At 39.5% G+C, this 18,437-nt stretch overlaps 1 protein-coding gene across 2 annotated transcripts in view; it reads right to left on the reverse strand.

Moving 5' to 3' along the window:
• Positions 1-6,942: 6,942 nt before the first annotated feature.
• Atg5 (autophagy related 5) overlaps positions 6,943-18,437 on the reverse strand; it is a 132,684-nt gene continuing 121,189 nt past the window's right edge. For both annotated transcript variants that reach the window (XM_008850300.3, XM_029554639.1), the window contains one exon: positions 6,943-7,681. In XM_008850300.3, the coding sequence (XP_008848522.1) occupies positions 7,545-7,681 (137 nt within the window). In that variant the 3' untranslated portion in view covers positions 6,943-7,544. The remainder of the gene's footprint in view (positions 7,682-18,437) is intronic.

An 18,437-nucleotide genomic window follows, 5' to 3' on the forward strand; every position in this document is an offset into this window, starting at 1 on the left:
GTAGCATTTAAGGTAGATGTGCTGGATAGCTCTTGTGTCAGCTTGACACACCTGGGTTGAGGGAGCCTCAACTGGGGAATTGCCTTCATTGGACTGGCCTGTGGCCATGTCCATGGGGCACCTTCTTGATTGTTGAGTGATATGGGCGGGCCCAGCTCACTGTGCGTGGTGCCACCCCTGGGCAAGTGGGCCTGTGTTGCATAAGAAAGCAGGCTGAGCAGGGGCCAGGGGAGCAAGCCAGTAAGCAGTGTTCCTCCATGGCCTGTGCTCCAGCTCCTGCCTCCAGGTTCCTGCCCTGAGTTCCTACCTTGGGATCCCTGATGAACTGTGACCTGGGAGATGTAAGCTGAATAAACCCTTTCCTCCCCAAGTTGGTATCAGAGTGTTTTGTCACAGCAATGGAGAACAAACCAGGACAGTAGAGAAGACTGAGACAGGTAGAAGTTTAGGGCAGAGGGAGTCAGAAGTTCAGCTTTGACCCTCCCTAATTTGAATTATTCGGCATCTGACATGGACATCAAGTAGGCAGGTGGCCGAGTATTAAGTCTGGAGTGCAGAGGTCAGTGTTGGTGACAGCAAATGCATGGTACAAAAGCCCTGGCATGAGTGCAAGAACCATGTGCAGCTAGAGAAAAGGGACCTAAGCCTGAACCCATGGTCTAGGAATCAAGCTGAGGATCTAAGGGAATGGAAATGGGGGCGATAGAAAACCAGCAGGGTGTGGTGACCAGTGGAGAGCATTTGAAGAATGAAACAAGATGTGATGAATTGTCAAATGCTGCTGAGGAGTCAAATGAGGCAAAGCATCTATGTCAGCTCAGAGTAAATCACCTCCTCAGCTATTTTTTTCATATCCCTTTGTCTCTTTCTCACTGCATTTTGTGACACCATGCTGAATTTGGCTTTGTTTGCTTTCTCATAGATTCCTTAAAGCCAGAGACCATCTTAATCCTCCCAGAACACTCACTACCATATTTCTCCATGTTTGAATATATCAAATGGATTTCTATAAAATCTAGAATATGCCTAGCATATAAGGAATTAATAAGCAGTTAGGGCTGTTATATCAAGATCTTCTAAATGGGTTCTTTTAATAAATATGTGTGTGGCTACAGTCCTGACTCTCAGGAGGCCAAGGAAGGAGGATCACAATTTCAAGGTCAATTTGTACTATGTAAGACCCTGTCCTGAATGAATGGAAGAAAGGAAAGAGGGATGGAGGAAAGGAGAAGGAAGGGAAAGGAAAATGATTAAGAAGCAGGTTTCATTCCTAGAACGCAGGCTACCTAGCACACAGGCTACCTAGCACACATCTGAGGTGGCCTGCAGCTAATTGCACACACCTGGCATTTTCTTTTTTTCACGCTAATGTCCAGTCCAAGAAGGACTTGGCTTTAACACATAATGGTTTCCTCCCTAACCTCTTAAAAGTTTGTTCCAGGCCCCGGTGACACCAGCAGACTTGACTACCAGCATTGTTATAGCATATCAGAGACTTCAGGACAGGCTGATATTTCATATTAAATGAAAATTTCAAGACGATGACCAGAGGAGTTGTAGAAATGCAGGCAACTGGGGGTGAAAACAATTTAAAAGGAGACATGGTTAAGACAGTCAGAAAAAAATCTAGTAGCTAAGGGACAAAACCACAAAATTATAGGACTCAGACACAATTTTTAAAATTTTTATTTATGTGTATGTGTGTATTGCCTGCATGTAGGTAAGTGCACCTATGTTGTGCAGTGCCCGAGGAGGTCAGAAGAGGCTGTAGGATCCCCTGGGACTGGAGTTATGGACAGTTGTTAGCTGCCATGTGGGTGCTGGGATTCGAACCCCGGTCTTCCGCAAAAGCAACCAATGTTCTTAACCGCTGGGCCATCTCTCCAGGCCCCCAGACACAATTTTTTATGACGAGATTATTATGTCTATAAAACAAAGTGAAACATTGTCAAGTATAAAATGAACATCAGAACCCAACTTCAGACAGAGGCCTTCAGTACACAGCTTATATGAAAATATGCAGTGGACAATCCCAGAGTCACTGTCACCCAAGTATCCAGTAGTGGTCACAGTACCCAGCCAGTGGTCAGAGAGCCCTGTTGCCTATGCTGGTGCCCGAGTCCATTTCCCATGCTCAAGGACTGAAAAGGGGTTTTCTCTAAATTACTGATAACTTGGTAGGTATTAGATATTCAATATAAACCTGGCGATTTTCAAGAGTGACACTGACAAAATGGGACACATCTGGATGAAGGAATGAGTAGACTAGAAATACTTTGTTTGAAGATGACTCAGAAGCTTGAGGGCCTTTTAAATAGCTAGAGCTGTCAGAAAGAGGAACAAGATTTGTACTACAAATTCTGAGTCATTAGGATCTAATGGTTGACTATAGTGTTCCCTAAGCTCTAGTTCAATAGGATGCGGGATAGTGGGGTGGGGGGTTGTCAATCGAGTTTGGGAAATGCTGGATTCAACAACTCTCATTTTTAGAAGTAAGGTCTCAGAAGCAAAAGCACAATACAATCCACTCATTTATGAAAAGGTCAGAATTAATAAATAGGTCCAGATGCTGAGTGAAAATTGTTCCAATCAGAGGGGCTGTTTAGAGTGATGTTGAAACAGAAGTATGTGCTGCGGTCTGTACTATATCTAAAATGATCGTGGACTGATGCAAGGATCTGGTCCATAGTAGTTCCTACTGAAAGCAGATTTGAGTAAGCATCTCCTCATAAGCAATGCCAACCCAAAAAACCAAATGAACTTTGTATAATGATTTCTAAATGACAAGTTCTGACCTATTTTTATAGCTGGTAACTTTGACAGGAAAATATAAGACTGATTTTAAAATGTCACTAACCATCATTTTTTCCCCTTTTATACAATTTATTTTTATTTTCTGCCTTGTCATTTGGGGGTAGGAGAAAGCTATAAAGGGAATCAAACTAAGTACTTGCATAGAATTGGGTGATCTGTTAGAACACACCGATGTCCCTAAATCTTCACTTATCTATATCTATTCATCATTCTAACATTCTGAATTAACAAAAATAGCCTAGTATTTAAAAACCAAGTACCTAGTGAACAATCTTGGGATCTAAGCACTTTCACTCTGATTCCAATGTTATGCCTATAGTACTACATAGTAGTACCATGTTTGCTAGTAAGTTCTGAGAACAAATTATTCCCTTTTTGAGAAAATCTGAAGGATACCTTTGTCACACAAAGCTGCATAGTATTTTTATGTGTTTCTTGACTTAAACGGGCAAGTTGAAAATATCTTATGTAAAAATACATTTGAAAAGTGATGTGGTGGTGCTACTGCACACCTGTAATCCCAACACTTGGGAGGTGGAGGCAGGGAGATTAGAAGTTCAAGGGCATCCTCAGCTACAAAGTGAGTTCAAGGCTAGCCTGGCATATATAAGACCCTGTCTCAAAAACAATGCATTTGATTCACATAGCTTACTGAATGAGAGCTCAGCAACACAGTACACTGAGGAGTGCTGTTTGCCCTCAGGATTGGTTGACTGCTGAGTTGGGGTTCCTTGCCACTGCTCAGTTTGAGAGAGCATCCATACTGCATACAACCAGCCTTGAAATGTTCTTGAAGCAGGGTGGTGGCACATACCTTTAATCCCAGCACTCAGGAAGCAGAGGAAGGCAGATCTCTGTGAGTTCAAGGCTAGCCTGGTCTACATAGCGAGTTCCAGGACAGCTGGGGCTACAGGGAGACCCTGTCTCAAAAAAAAAAAAAAAAAAAAAAAAAAGTTCTTGTGAAGTGCAGTGCCTGCTTTTCTGTCACTTCTCTATCACGAGAAAACCACCTGTGCCATTTAATCTCAATCTGAGAGGAAGCACGTCTCTCCTCTGTCCTACCCCTTTAAAATTTTCAGATCAGATGAACATATTTAGGAGACACTTAAGATGACAGAATTTGGAGATGGGTATTGTGAACGACTCACTCTCAGTAACTACAAATGAGCCCAAACAGTTCTAAATATGGCCACATCTCACTTTTGTACTCCAGGATTTTACTCTATTTTTTGATTTATGCTGCCACATGTAAGAGGAAATTCAACTCCCTCAAATCTAAATACCAATAGCATGACAAAAAAAATGAGACTGGCTTTCTCTAGTATGACCCACATGCCCTAAATTTCTGAAAATTGGAAGAAAGTTTATATGAAAGTGTTTTTTTTGTTTTTTTTTTAATGTACCAGAGATAACCACTAAAGGTTGGCTGGGCTGGTGAGATCACTCATTGGGTCTTGCTGCCGTGCCTGACAACCTGAGTTCAATCCCTGTAACCCACATGGTGGAAGGACAGAACTGACTCCTATTAAGTTGTTCTCTGACCTCCAACACCCATGTTGTGGCACAATCGCCTCCCTCCTCCCCTCCTCCTCCCTCTTGTTACAATAAATAAAATGTGAAAAAAATGTTGTCACTCAAATGTTAAATCTTATATTTTCTTCTCAGCATGATTTAGTTTCAATGAATGGGAAACACATAAGACTGCCTGGTCTACATAGTGAGTTCCTGGCCAGCTGGGGCTACAGGGATGCCCTGTCTTAAAAAAAAAAAAAAGAAGAAGAAGACTGCTAGTGGATGCAGCTCCCTCAAACTTAGACAGGAACATACTCTATACTTCATACTATATAGAATGAGTGTTAGGTCAACTGTGCCGAATGAACTATGAACAGGTTACCAGAGGTATCCAGAGACAAAATGAAATCTTGGTGCTTATCAACTCAACTCTATCCACAGTAAGAGCTGATGTCATCTAGGTGAAGATTGACATGATGAAGGATAAGAAATGACTGTCTGAATTCATTTCGTCCTTGTCGACAATGCCCATACATTGTAAAAGAAAAAAAAAAAAACGACTTGTGTTTTCCAAGAGAAAGACAGCTACTAACGGAGACCTGTGGCCTTCTATTTTTCCATAGGCTCTCGGTCCTTCACTCTTTTTCTCCTCTGAGAAACTTGCATTTATAGTTTTAAAAAATATATATTATTTTCTTTATGTGTATGAGTACTGCCTTCATGTATGTAAGTGCACCCATGTCATGCAATGCCCGTGGAGGTCAGAAGAGTGTGTCAGATCCCCTGAAACTGGAGTTATGGACAGTTGTTAGCTGCCATGTGGGTGCTGGGATTCAAACTCAGGTCCTCTGTGAGAGCAGCCGGTGCTCTTAACTTCTGAGCCATTTCTCCAGCCCACATTTATAGTTTTAAGATGAAGGAAATTTTACTATTTCCCAATGGTTTTATATATATATATATATATGGGGTGGGAGAGTAAACACCCGAGGAAGATGACAGAACCCAGAGACAGGTATTGTGAATGACTCAGTCTCAGGGACTATCTACAAATGAGCCTAAATAGTCCCAAATATGGTCACATCTGACTTTTCTCCCCCATCATATCCCAGGGTTTTTACCCTATTACCTGAATTATACTAATACAATTATACTATACTATATTATATACATTTCACTTCCAACTTCTAAGAACAAAGATAGACACTTTAACTTTTACTTTATTAAAGTTAAATACTAAAAAAATAGATATTGAAGCCAGCACTGCTTTCTGGTTTTATTCTTCCTTTGGCACAGGAGATGACTTCCCTGGGATTCCAATGTTCACAGTGCTGGTGTTGCCATGAACAGGTAAGAAAGGATGGGCAATGGCTAGGTGGAATTTGCTTTTGTAACCTGGAGGTGAAGGTCAGAAGCTCTCAAGTCCCCAGGAAGGAAGCGCCTCAGCCTGCCTGCCTGCAGCAAGCTGCTAAGGCTATCACTCTGACCTCATCGTCCCGCTCAGCACTCCCTGGCATCCTGATTCTTTTGTCAGTGATGCTCTTTTCAGTCTCTCAAAACACCAAGGGGGAAAATCCCCAAACACAGCAGACGAATAAACACTTGTAATGTGAACAATCATATTCAGACCAACCTCTCTTGCAAAAAGACAAGTCAGTGGATTTTCTCCTTATGTAACTCATGTATTGTTATTTTTTCCTGCCTCTGCTAAAATGGCACTTTGTTCTGTCAGCCAATTTTTCTTCTACTTGCTTGTATTTTTCTGACTGGTATATGATGTTATTCTTTTTTATTATGCCCTATAATTTCCATTCTAGAATATTTGTTCTTTAGCCACTTTATTTCATTTTGTGACTATGCTATTTATCAGTGAAAAAATCACAAACAGAAAAAAGAAAAGCAAGCAATGAGCACTAGGATCTCACTTGAAGAGTCAGATAATTTTATAAGAAAAACATTTGTTTTTATTATAGAATCTAAAACCATTATTTTATGATACTGTCTTTTAGCATACTCAAATGGATTGACATTCAATGTGGACAGCAAGCTAGCTCACAAATCAACTATAATGCACAAGGAACATGTTCAACTACAAGATGCCCAGCAGCCTGTTAGTAAAGTGCAGAGAACTTTCCTTACAGTGGGTAGAATTCCAGGGACCTCTGGATATTTTTGGTAAAGTTAAGGAAAAGCTACTGCAGTCAAGAGATGGGTCATCTTTAGGCTTCAAAGACTGGCTGGCCAGGTGATGACAGGGAGACATTAGTCCTAGAGCCAATAAAAAACACTGGAAAAGAATGGGCTTTTCTAAAAAAAAAAAAAAATGTAGTTATCTCAGACAGGTACTTAGGATACTATGATTTGACAGGTTTACAGTGACCAACAAAACAGCAAAGACAAACAGTTAATATTACTTACACCCTTAGTGTATAGAGAAGACAGGTTTAAACCAGCAGCAGTAAGTTCCGTAATAACTCCTGAGACAAGTTATCTTATGCCCTGTATCTCTGCCCTATGCCAGTGAGAAATGGGAACACAGAATAAAAAGTGATTTACTACTGTATGGGATTCAGGAAGTACTTGAAAAGTGACAAAACTCTATGTTATTAAATGACAAAACATATTTAGAGGCTTTATTTAAAAATCTTTCACTGTTCATTATCAAAGTTACAAGATTGTTTGCATACCAATAGACTGACTGTAAACATAGGATATTTTCATTAAGGAAAGATGGGTTTACTATAATTTGATCTTCTACAAAAAAATTACTGCAAGTTATTGATAACAGAATTTCTCTTTTACTTTTTTAAGACTAATTCTCTTGAAAATTCGACCAACATTTTGGCTCTTTTGACTAAGGTTCAACCATGGTCACTTTAAAAAATACCCCGCTCATTTGTTAATCACAAATACAAACTGCGGCATGTTTCCATTTTCTTCTTAGAACAAAGGTCTCAGCTTCATTATATTTCACGGGAAGACTGGCTCGCAGTGGTCCTGCTGCATCTTCCCTGTCTCAGCCGAGGTTTAATGACGGCAGTGGAGGGAAGCAGCAGTGGTGCATGGTAAGACCTGCCGGACAGGCTCATCTCTTCCTGCTCAGCTTATAGCAGCAGAGTGTTTCTGATCAGGCTGCCTCCACCAAACCTGACTGAAGCAAGGTGGCATGCTCTGGTAAATCTTGCCTCAGGGTGATTCCATCCTAGCTAGGAGTTGGTCCTTCAATCTGTTGGTTGGGGGACAACACTAATATGAAGAAAATTATCTGGGTAGCTCAGATGTTCACTCAGCCACTGCAGGGGTGTTTCCAACATTGGCTCAATTCCATGAATCATCACTTGATTCTTTTTTTCTCCATCTATTCCAAGAAAGAAATCCAGTAATAATCAATAGGAACCAAAACCCCAAAAATCTTTTGCCTTTAAAAAATACGTAGTGAATTAAATGGGTTTTAAAACTGTTTTGTCCCCTGAACAGGAAATGCAGACAAGGAGAAAGTTTAAATGTTGCAATATGTATCATCCAAAACAGAAACCTGAGGGTTACAATGAACTCTGCTAAAAATTCTGTTGCTATATGAAAGTATTCATTCTTTCTTAATTACTGTGCTTGCCCAAGATTGACGTTAATGAAACTATGGTGGAGAAAACAGCACAGTATACCCACTGACCAAATTATTTTAGTTACACATTAAAAACTGCACCATAAATAGTATTAAAAATGCTAAGTACATAGGGCAGGTCCACATACATTTAAAAATATAAAGCAGACATATGTCTAGCAATGATCCAGAATCAGATTAGTATTTCAGAAAATGTGAAATGAAAACTAAGAGCTTTGGTTGACTGTTAGCAATGTGTTCAACTAGACCTCAAAGTGTTAGAAATTACAGTAACACAATTAAAGTTGCAATCAGAAGGACCTGGGAGTCTGACTTGGGGACCACTGTCCTAAGAGTCACGAAACCTGGTGATTCTTGCAAATATACACTTGCTAATCCAAACGGTGTTACAGGGCCTGCTAGAGGGCTCAGGGCTCAGTGCACTTGCTGACAAGTTCAATCCACAGTACTCACAAGGTGGAAGCAGAGAACCTACCCCCCTAAGTTTTCTTCTGACCTTCACATGTGCACATGGACGGGGACACACACACACACACACACACACACACACACACACCACACAGAGATAAAAATTTAATAATAAAAAATTGAAGCCAGGTGTGGTGGCACACGCCTTTAATCCCAACACTTGGGAGGCAGAGGCAGGCGGATCTCTGAGTTCAAAGCCTGCCTGGTCTACATATCAAGTTCCAGGCCAGCTGGGGCTACAGGGAGACCCTGTCTCAAAAAAAAAAGGAAAGGGTGCTACAATTCACACTTCTAAATTCAAATTTTATTGGAAATAATTTAAGATTGTTCTTGTATTTTTTTTTTTTTCCTGATTTTGGCATGACCTATTTCCAACCTTTAAGAAAACAAATATTCTAGCTGGGCGCAGTGGTGTACATGTTTAATCCCAGCACTCAGGAGGCAGAGGCAAGTGAGTCTCTGTGAGTTCAAGGCCAGCCTGGTCTACATAGTGAGTTCTAGGCTAGCTGGAGCTATAGAGAGACCTTGTCTCAAAAAGACCCCAAAAAAAAAAGAAAAAAGGAAAAATACTATTGGTTATAATAGGAAAATAAAGCAAAACATAACCCTAATGCCAAACAAAAACAACTCCCCAAAGCAAACAAAAAGCCATCAAGAACCACCTGTATGTTACTCTTTACTACATCTCCAAAATAGTGTCTTCAAAATCAAAACAGAGGAAAACACCCAGCTTCTTGGAAGTAGAGACCAATGACCCTGGGAATTCACAGACCTCTATGAGCAATACTTTGTGCACTATTTCCCTTTGTGTTCAGTTCAAACCCTGCTGACCTTACGTCCAGGAGAACATCATGGTGGTGAAAATGGCTAGGCTGGCATCTGAAAGGAGAGCTTTTTAAAGGTATATTTGGACATTCTAGAGGCAGATCAGACCTGGGAGGGGACAATCAACAGAGGACACACACACAAAACACTAGCGTTGGCAAAAGAATGCTAAAAATAAAAATCTGAAAAACATACTACCAATTCTAAAAACAACCAAATAACATCCCAACAAATCCCTGAATCACTGTGTCATAGTTCAACACATCTTTGGGAAAGAGACACTGCCTTGTAATGCCAGAACCTAAACATCGCTGCCACTGTCTGCATTTTTTCTACATACACCGCTTTACACAGTTGTAATCATGGTGCTCATTCAATGACTGGTTTCATAATACTGGTTTGAACCATCTACAAATAGAAGATTAAGCTAGTTATACACAGAGCATTGAAGGCTTGTACATCAGTACTCTGTGGAGACTTTCTTTAACTGTTGGTATTAAAACTCTCGGCTATGCTGAGTGATTCATTCTTTTGGTTCTAGATTGCCATGGTTTTACTACATTAAATTTTCTTAGAATATTTGAAAACATTTCCGGTATAGTTCTCTTAATAATCTTATTATATATTTCTTTGAACTATTTTACTATTCTCAGAATTTTCCTCCTACTTAGCACTGAGTCAAATAATGAAAGAGCAGTGGTATAAGAATAAAAGTTCCTTATGTGTAAAGGTTCTTAAGCCAGAGTCATTTTTTTTTTCTGAAACAGAAAAAACTAGTTGCAACTCAATACTCAATATATTGTTCCTAAAGCAATATTTAAATGTAAGAGTAGACTGTAGTACACTATCTCCTGATGCACACACGGTTGGAAACGCAAAAGACCCACTCTGTTATATCTGGATTTTGAATCACACTGTCCAAGTTGGTGCACCTAAGGACCATTCAAACTTTGTGCAACAAACCTGACACACCAGTTTGCAAGTTGAGGGCCACTTTTAATTTACAACATCAATTTGTTACTAAATTCAAACAACTAAGGAAAAGGACCTACTTCTGCCATATCTCTCACCACATGGGAGGCAAAGCCAAGAAGACTGCTTTGAGTTCAAAACCAGTCTAGTCTACCAAGTAAGACACTGTCTCAGCAACAAAAAAAAAAACAAAAAAAGGGAAGCAAAACCAAAAAACTAGGATGTGAAATATATTTTGTTACAACACATATCTATCCAGATATTTCATCCGTATCTTTATCTTTCTGTTTGCTTTCTGACTCCCCTCAAAAACATAACTGTAGACAGAAGGAGTCTTAGAATGGGGCAGTTTCCCTGGGAACTGTAACCAAAGGCTCTCTTATTCACTCATCACTGTATACCCAGCAAGGTACCTGCCATACTGTGATTATTCAATGTTATTTCATAGCTGCTGGTAGAATACACTGACAAAATGGTTTCAGAATAGTGTCTCGTGGCTATATCTACTATGCAGAAGGGCTCAACCTGCAGGACTCTCTGGATAGTGAGACAACAAAGGCTAAAAACATTTCCAGATAAATGAAAAAGTATGTATGTTCTTGCCTTAATTTATGCTTCTGTAAGGAACAACAAAGCATGGGTAAGCAATTTGGCAACATGTGGACTAAAAAAAGGCAACAGTGACAAATGAGTGTTTCTCCCAACAATAGAAAGGAAGCCCTTGATGATATTGCTAAACTAAACCATGTTTTTGGTAAACATGTCTGTGTTTCAAAATGGGACTCTAAACTAATACTTGAAATTAGAAACATGTCACTGCAAAACAAATGACTCAGGAAAAATATCACCTCTCCCACTTGGGATTTTTGCTATTCATCTGTGGGGCAATACAGGACTCTAACTCAGGGCCTTGGGTTTGCAAGGCAAGCACCCTACCTCCAAGTTGTACCCCAGGCCCCACTTCAGTTGTTTAAAAAGTTTGTGAAGGTATGGTGGAACACTGTCTTCTGGGTATGACATGACCACTGCCCTCTAGAACTGTCAGCAACCATGATCTTATCTGAAGAAGACCTGCACAAGGCTCAGCCCATCAACTCTCCATTATGGAGGTAGAAAGGGGTTCACAAGACCACACCCTTCCCGAGAATTTATTGACAGTGAATAGTTGCCCATGCTTCTCTACGTAACCTTTCACCCACATTCCTCTAAGTAACTGTAATTAAACCTATTGGCTCACCAAGGTAAACTTGAGGGAATCATTTCTTTGGCCTGTTGCTGGTGCCCTCTCTGAGATGAACAGAAGTTTGTTGTTTCCCCAGGAAAACTTCCCATAACAGAAGCTTTAAGTTAGGCATTTTTTTTCAATACATACATTTTATTGAATTTTTGTGAATTTAATATATCTTAATCACATTTAGACCCCCTCCCCTAACTACATCCTCCATAACCCTACATCCCCACTGGATTTCATGCATTCTGTCATATATGTTAAGACTTATCTATGTCCCCTGGTGTGACTGGAGACTGGTCAGCCTATCTAGCATCACTCCCTTAAGAAAGACTAACTCTCCCTCACCCAGCTGTGATCAGCTACCAATAGTTCCTCAGCTAAGGTCAGGCCTCCTGTCCATTTCCAAGTTTTATGGTAGGTTTCTGTATGAGTTTTCATGGGTTTTGGGCATGCTGTCACCAATGCTGTAAATTCGTATGAACAAGCCCCCAGAAACCTGAAGACTGTTTGCCTGTGGTCATGCATCACCCCTGGTCTTAAAATGTTTCTGTCCCCTCTTCCTCAATGGTCCCTGAGCCCTGGGTGGGTGAAGTTTTAATACAGGTTAAATTAGGCAAATATTTAAGGCAGTAATCAATTGAAGTAGTTGTTTATGATCATTCATATGTCACTTTTGGTAAGTAATTTTGACACAACTTCACATTTGTAATATGAATTTTCTTCTTTTTTTGTTTTGTTTTAAAACAGGGCCTCACTATGCAGCCCCAGCTGGTCTGAAACTCACTATGTAGACCAGGCTGGCTTTAATCTCACAGAGATCTGCCTCTGCCTCTGGAGTGCTGGGATTAAAGGTGTATACAAAGATGCCTGGCAGAATGGTTGTACTTTAATAAAAACAAATTTCAATTATATAAGCAGAATGGTAGGAATTATATACAGAAACAGAAAATTAAAAAACAGGAAAAATAAAAGAAAATCTCATTAGATAAGTGAGTCATTAATGAAAAGTACAAATTTAAAACAATGTCTGACATCTTAACATATATAAAATGTTACCCACATGCACACAGACTATGAGTATATACAATAACATGAATTAGACATAAAGGAGAGAGGCCAATGTGCAGTTACATGCTACTAAAAGACACATTTGGGGTTAGACACTTGAACTGACTCAGGGAGGCGTCATATCTTTTGTGGATATTTCCTTATATGTAAAGTGAAGGTACCATTCAGAGTCACAGTCATAAATCTGGCTGGCCACCAGCATCAGGTAGGAGGTTAACAAACACACACACACAAACCTGGTCCCTCTTCAGATCTTCTGAATCAACCTTTGGAGTAAACCCTACTTTTAAATCTTCTCTAGAATCAATCTTACCATGATTTTACTATAGATTTTTTCTTCACATTTTCTGTAGAAACCTAGTTTGTAATGCCATAAACGCTGATGTCTGATTGAGATGTCTTCCAAGCCCTTCTTTGTGTTTTAGAACCAAGGTCACTTATATAATTCTGTAGGTCAGATTGCAAACCTCTGCTCTAGTGATCACTAAGAGGTTTTCAGTTTATAGTTAGTATCTGACTCTTTCATGGCCAAATAGCAAAATATTTCCTTCAGAGTTCAGTCATCAAAATTTACTAGCTTTGTGTCCTTAGTTAAACTTATGGATCTCCAGTTCTCAATTTTATTGAGTGGATAAGAGATTTTAATCTCAAGGGCAGCTTGGTGGAGTTAATGGATACATTCAAGCAGAGAACCCAGTAGAGCCTGTAGGGAGGTTGGCCATAGTAGGCATTCAGTAAGTGACTCTCTCTCCACTCCTCCCAGGACAGGAAAAATATTACTTATAAAGAAATGAGCCAGGGATATAGTTTATCTGGTGGAGTGCCCGCCTAGAGTGCACAAAGCCCTGGGTTTGATCCCCAGCACACACTAATAAAGTGGTGTTGTGGTGGTGCACACTGGAATCCCAGCAACTCAGAAGGATCAAAAGTTTGAGTCTGAGGCCAAATTGGGCTACGTAAGACACAATCTGAGGGTGGAGAGAGAGGGGAAGGAAAGGGAAGGAGGGGGGAAGAAAGTTCTCTTCCTATACTCTGAGCTATGGTAATAAGTTAATTCTTTTGGTACTAGATATCCCAAAAGATATATATTTTAAAAACATGGATTTAATTATGTGATTGGCAAGCAAAAGGTTGTAAGAGTTCACCTCTAATTATTCAGTGGCACTGTCCAAAAAGAGGGCAACAATACCTCAGATTCAGTATTATACAAATTAAATGGCATTAAAAAATTACAAAATAGTGCTCTTAACATAAAATTCTGTAAAACACATCACCTAGAAGTCAAATGAACCCTAACATACTATGACTGCATTGTTTGAAAGACTTCAAGATTCTTTTGAAAAGATGAAAACATTCAAGTAGCAAAAAAACACCCCGCCCTTTCAAAATCAAGTGATGACCTGCCTGCTACAGACTATTATTACCACTGGCCTCATAAGTGCCCCAGTGACACCCTCAAATTCAGTCTTTATTTCTAAGTCAATTTCAATAAGAACATAACCTAAGGACTAGTTACCTGAGCGTCTGTCTAGTGGCATGTTTGAGTTTCTTTTTTATTAATAAATACTAAAAACAAAATCTCTTGGCTAAAAGAACTGATGGCAAAGTAACGCAAACTTTTAATGAGAATGAATTTATTTTAAAGTTCATACCTGTAAAAATAAGAATGGGAATCGAAGATCGAATGGTATGAACACTGAGTTTGACCAGAGGCTTCATGTTCATTTTATGATTCAAGAAAAAATTTCTAAGATATATTCAATAATTCTAAAAAAGTTTTAAAACAAGTAAGGGGATAAACTTCTTGACTGCTGCTAACTAGTCTGAACAATTTTGTTCTACTGAACAAATTCTTCAACCTCTGATATGTTCAATACAAAATGCCAACTAATTGAATTCGCTGACATGAGAAACCACAGGCTGAGATCTGAAGTGCAAGCATAACACTGAAGGGTTCTGACTAAGCACAGTGGTAATAGTCAGTGAGGTCAGGTCAAAGGGGGTTAGACCAAGCCAGGATATAGCCAAAGGAATACATCAAACGCTGATTTTAAAAGGGCAATTGATCTTAGACAGAAATACTTCCTGGGGAATGAGATCTCAATCTTAAGAGCACACTACATGATGTAGCAGTAAAAATGAATGCATACAAGCACACAGAGCCCTTACCCTACACTCACAAAGAGAAGGAAGGTGATGTTTATCAGAGAACTACAAAACCATTTAAAAGTACTTCCCTTAGCATCCTCTGGATCTATGTTCACTTTTCAGTACAGGTCTTAAGGAACACATATCCATGCAAATACATTCCACACGTATTTTTTTCCATGTAAAAATTTTCTACTTTACACACACACACACACACACACACACACACACACACACACACTTTATTTTCATCCCCAAATATTTCTAGAGCCATGACTCTTTAATATTTCATCAATTTCTAAAAATGTAAATTCTTGATTTTTGCTTTTGATGACTATATTTCTTAGTGATAAACATATAAACCAAAATTTAAAATTAAAACCATATAATTAGCTTTAATTATGGAAACTGAATTTAGTAAATAAACTGGTTAAAAGCCTCCTAACCATAAGGTTAAAAAAAATAAGGTAAAGGTTACACATGCAGCTTTTTCACTAAAAAAATTGGATAGAATCTTAAGAGCAGGTTTCAGATTTTAAAAAAAAATGTGTATTACTGTGTGTGTGTGCGTGCGTGCGTGCGTGTGTGTGTGTGTGTGTGCATGCATGCATGCTATGGCACACATTAAGGTCAGAGGATAGCTTTGTGGACTCAGTCTTCTCCTCCTACCACGGGTGCTGGGATTGACCTAGGGTCATCAGGATAGCATAGCTAGCACCTTTACCTGCTGACTTATCTTACCAGTTCTCAAAATGTTTTCAATGTATTTCATAAAATGACTGAGTAAATTTAGATGGGCTTAATAGGGGCTATTAAATGTATCAATTATAGAATAACACAAACTTATTTTATTTAAAGTATAGGCAGTAACTGCACTGCTTATACTACACCACAGCTGGAGTAGCATAGAACCTGATTTGCTATTTCAACGACATACATACATATATCATTTGTTTTCCGGTACTGACAGGATATTTGCTGTGCACTTTCTAGTTTTGGAAAAGTCAGGTTAATTCACTTAGCTTCTTGAGATTAAGACAGCAATAATTAGGAAGGAAGATCAGGCTTTTTTTTGTTGTTGTTAGGTCTAGTATCTCATCATCTCCATTATTGGAGAAAGAAAATAATCTTTCTAGTTCTTTGATTTTAGAAAACTCTTTTATCTGTAGACTTGGACAGCAAGAGATTCTGTATCGCCAAGATTAGTCAGCAGTGACTGTGTGCTGGGCAAAGCACAGGGATAGAGAGGAAAGCAATCAAGGTGAAGAATTTGACTCATTTAAATTTACAATGTATGACAAATTTAATAAAACAAATTATAATTACCAAGTTTGGGCTAAACCTTATTAATGATTTAACCATCATTATAGTAATCTTTGCTCACAAAGGGCCAACATTTAAAATGCTTTTAGAATTTCCGCTGTGGGCAGTACTTCTTCCAAGGTATGTATGCGATGAGTGACAGAGAAGGGCAGATGGCACTGGGAAGAGACACAAAGGCAGGGTGGGCTCCCACCAGAGCACGTGACCCATTTCTACGTGGGTCACTCCTGTAGGGTCCTGAATGACACCAACAGCATGCCACAGCCTACTTTTGAGCCTCTTTAATATATTTTAATAAGTTACATGTGATAATCTAGCTGGCTTCAGGATATGCAGTGACTATGGAAGTACCACAGTCAAGTTTGCTTCTTCCTCACCAGAACAACACTTCTGGTGTTTCTAATCATGTCCAGAAGTTAAAGTTCAAGAAAGGGAAACAACGGCATGGAAGCCTGGCCATAACTAGGGAATTAATTTAGGGTAACTGTAAAACCTTGGAAAAACACATGACTATGAAGGATTATGCTTTGGTCTGATTTACTAAAAGCAAACTGCAACAGTAAACATACTTATGGTATAAAACAAGAAACCTGGATCCATTTAAAAAAAATTCAGTGATTTCTTGATTCAAATGACATAGGGTGAGGGGCTGGAGAAATGGATCAGAGGTTAAAAACTGCTCTTGCAGAGGACCTGATTTTGGTTCCCATCACCCACATGGCAGCTAACAAGCACCCATACCTACAGTTCCAGCGGATCCAACGCTCTCTTCTGGCATTGCAGGTACTGCAGACACCATGTTTGCAGGTACTATATGACATGAGTGCACTTACACACATGCAGGGAATACTCTCACACATTAAAAAAAAATGGTGTGAGGGCATAGAGGGGTTCCAGTTCATTGTAGTTAACATTCTAAAGTGATGCAGAAAGAACGACTGAAATTATAAAACTATCACCGTACTCTTCAACAATTCATCTGAAGTTTGGGGGCTGTAGTCTTGACGCCTGGTCACAAACTCAAGTGTCAATTCCTCTAGGAGCAGTGGCCTTCTGCAGATGACTGTACCTCTGCAGACTCATACCTCAAAACCCAAGATATCACCAATCAACTTGAATTCTGTCCAACACTTAAAGGCTCTGCCTCCTAGAGTCAGCAAGACTCAGACATTGTCATTGCCCTACCCCTGACTGTTTTGCATGTGAAAAATACACCACAAATTATAGTCAATTCACTGGTCAGAAACAACCTAACCATATGAACATGAAGAAAAATATGAATTCACTGAAATTTTTTTTCTAACTTCTATTCTCTGGTTTCTCACAAGGCATATAAAAACAAGATTTTTTTTTTTTTTTTTTTTTTTTTTTTTTTTTTTTTTTTAAAAAAAAACTTGTAGCCCGCTGTCCTGGAACTCAGTATGTAGACCAGGCTGGCCTCAACCTCACAAAGATCCGCCTGCCTCTGCCTCCCAAGTGCTGGGAATAAAAGCGTGTGCCACCACACCGAGCAAAACAAGATGATTTTAAGTTATATTTCCTAAGTTAATTATCCCAACCTCAACTTCACTTAGTTTTTACTGCCTTTCCAACATTTCTGATCTTAGTGAGACACTCTTTCTCGACGAACAGAACATGGGACCTTTTAGACTGCACATCAACCTCAGTAGCAGGTAAGGCCACAGTGGTGTGGGACCTGATCCCTTCTTTCTCCTCCCCGTTTGTCTCATTTCCTTCTGTCTACTCCGTCTGGACCCAAACTTTCTTCAGAGCATACTACACTATGTCTTTTAAATCTTAGTGCTACACTCAGCACATATAGTGTAAAGAAAAGGACTGATGAGAAATGAAATCTGTAACATCACAAGGAACCTCCAAATTAGCCAGTAGTCAGGAAGAACAGAGAGTAAGCAGAGCAGAATGCAAAGGGAGAGGGGTGCCTTCAGGACCACACACCTGGTGGGGGAGCTCCAGAAACTGGCACAGATCGGCCATGGACTCCGCAACAACAAATGCAAAATCTGGAGGAAATGGCCCAACACAGAGGACTAATCAGTGAAATCTTGAAATAAATTGACAAAATTGAGAATGGAAATTTGTATGTTGAAGTAGTTTACCAGGCTCTGAAAATTATACTGGAAGTTTAATTTATTATACTGGAAGCTATTATGACTTGGCAAAGTTTAGAGGTGTTTTATATTCTCCTAAATAAGAATTAAACATTATGGCTTTTTTTTTTCATTTTATGTGTATGCGTGTATTGCCTGCATGTAGGTAAGTGCACCATGTCGTGCAATGCCCACGGAGGACAGAAGAGGCTGTCGGACCCCCTGGTACTGGAGTTATGGACAGTTGTTAGCTGCCATGTGGGTCCTGGGAATTGAACCTGGGTCCTCTGTAAGAGTAGCCAGTGCACTTAAGGAATGGTTGAGCCATTTCTCCAGCCCATGCATTGTT

This window comes from Nannospalax galili, unplaced genomic scaffold, assembly GCF_000622305.1.
Source record: "Nannospalax galili isolate Female #2095 unplaced genomic scaffold, S.galili_v1.0 scaffold324, whole genome shotgun sequence".
NCBI lineage: Eukaryota > Metazoa > Chordata > Mammalia > Rodentia > Spalacidae > Nannospalax > Nannospalax galili.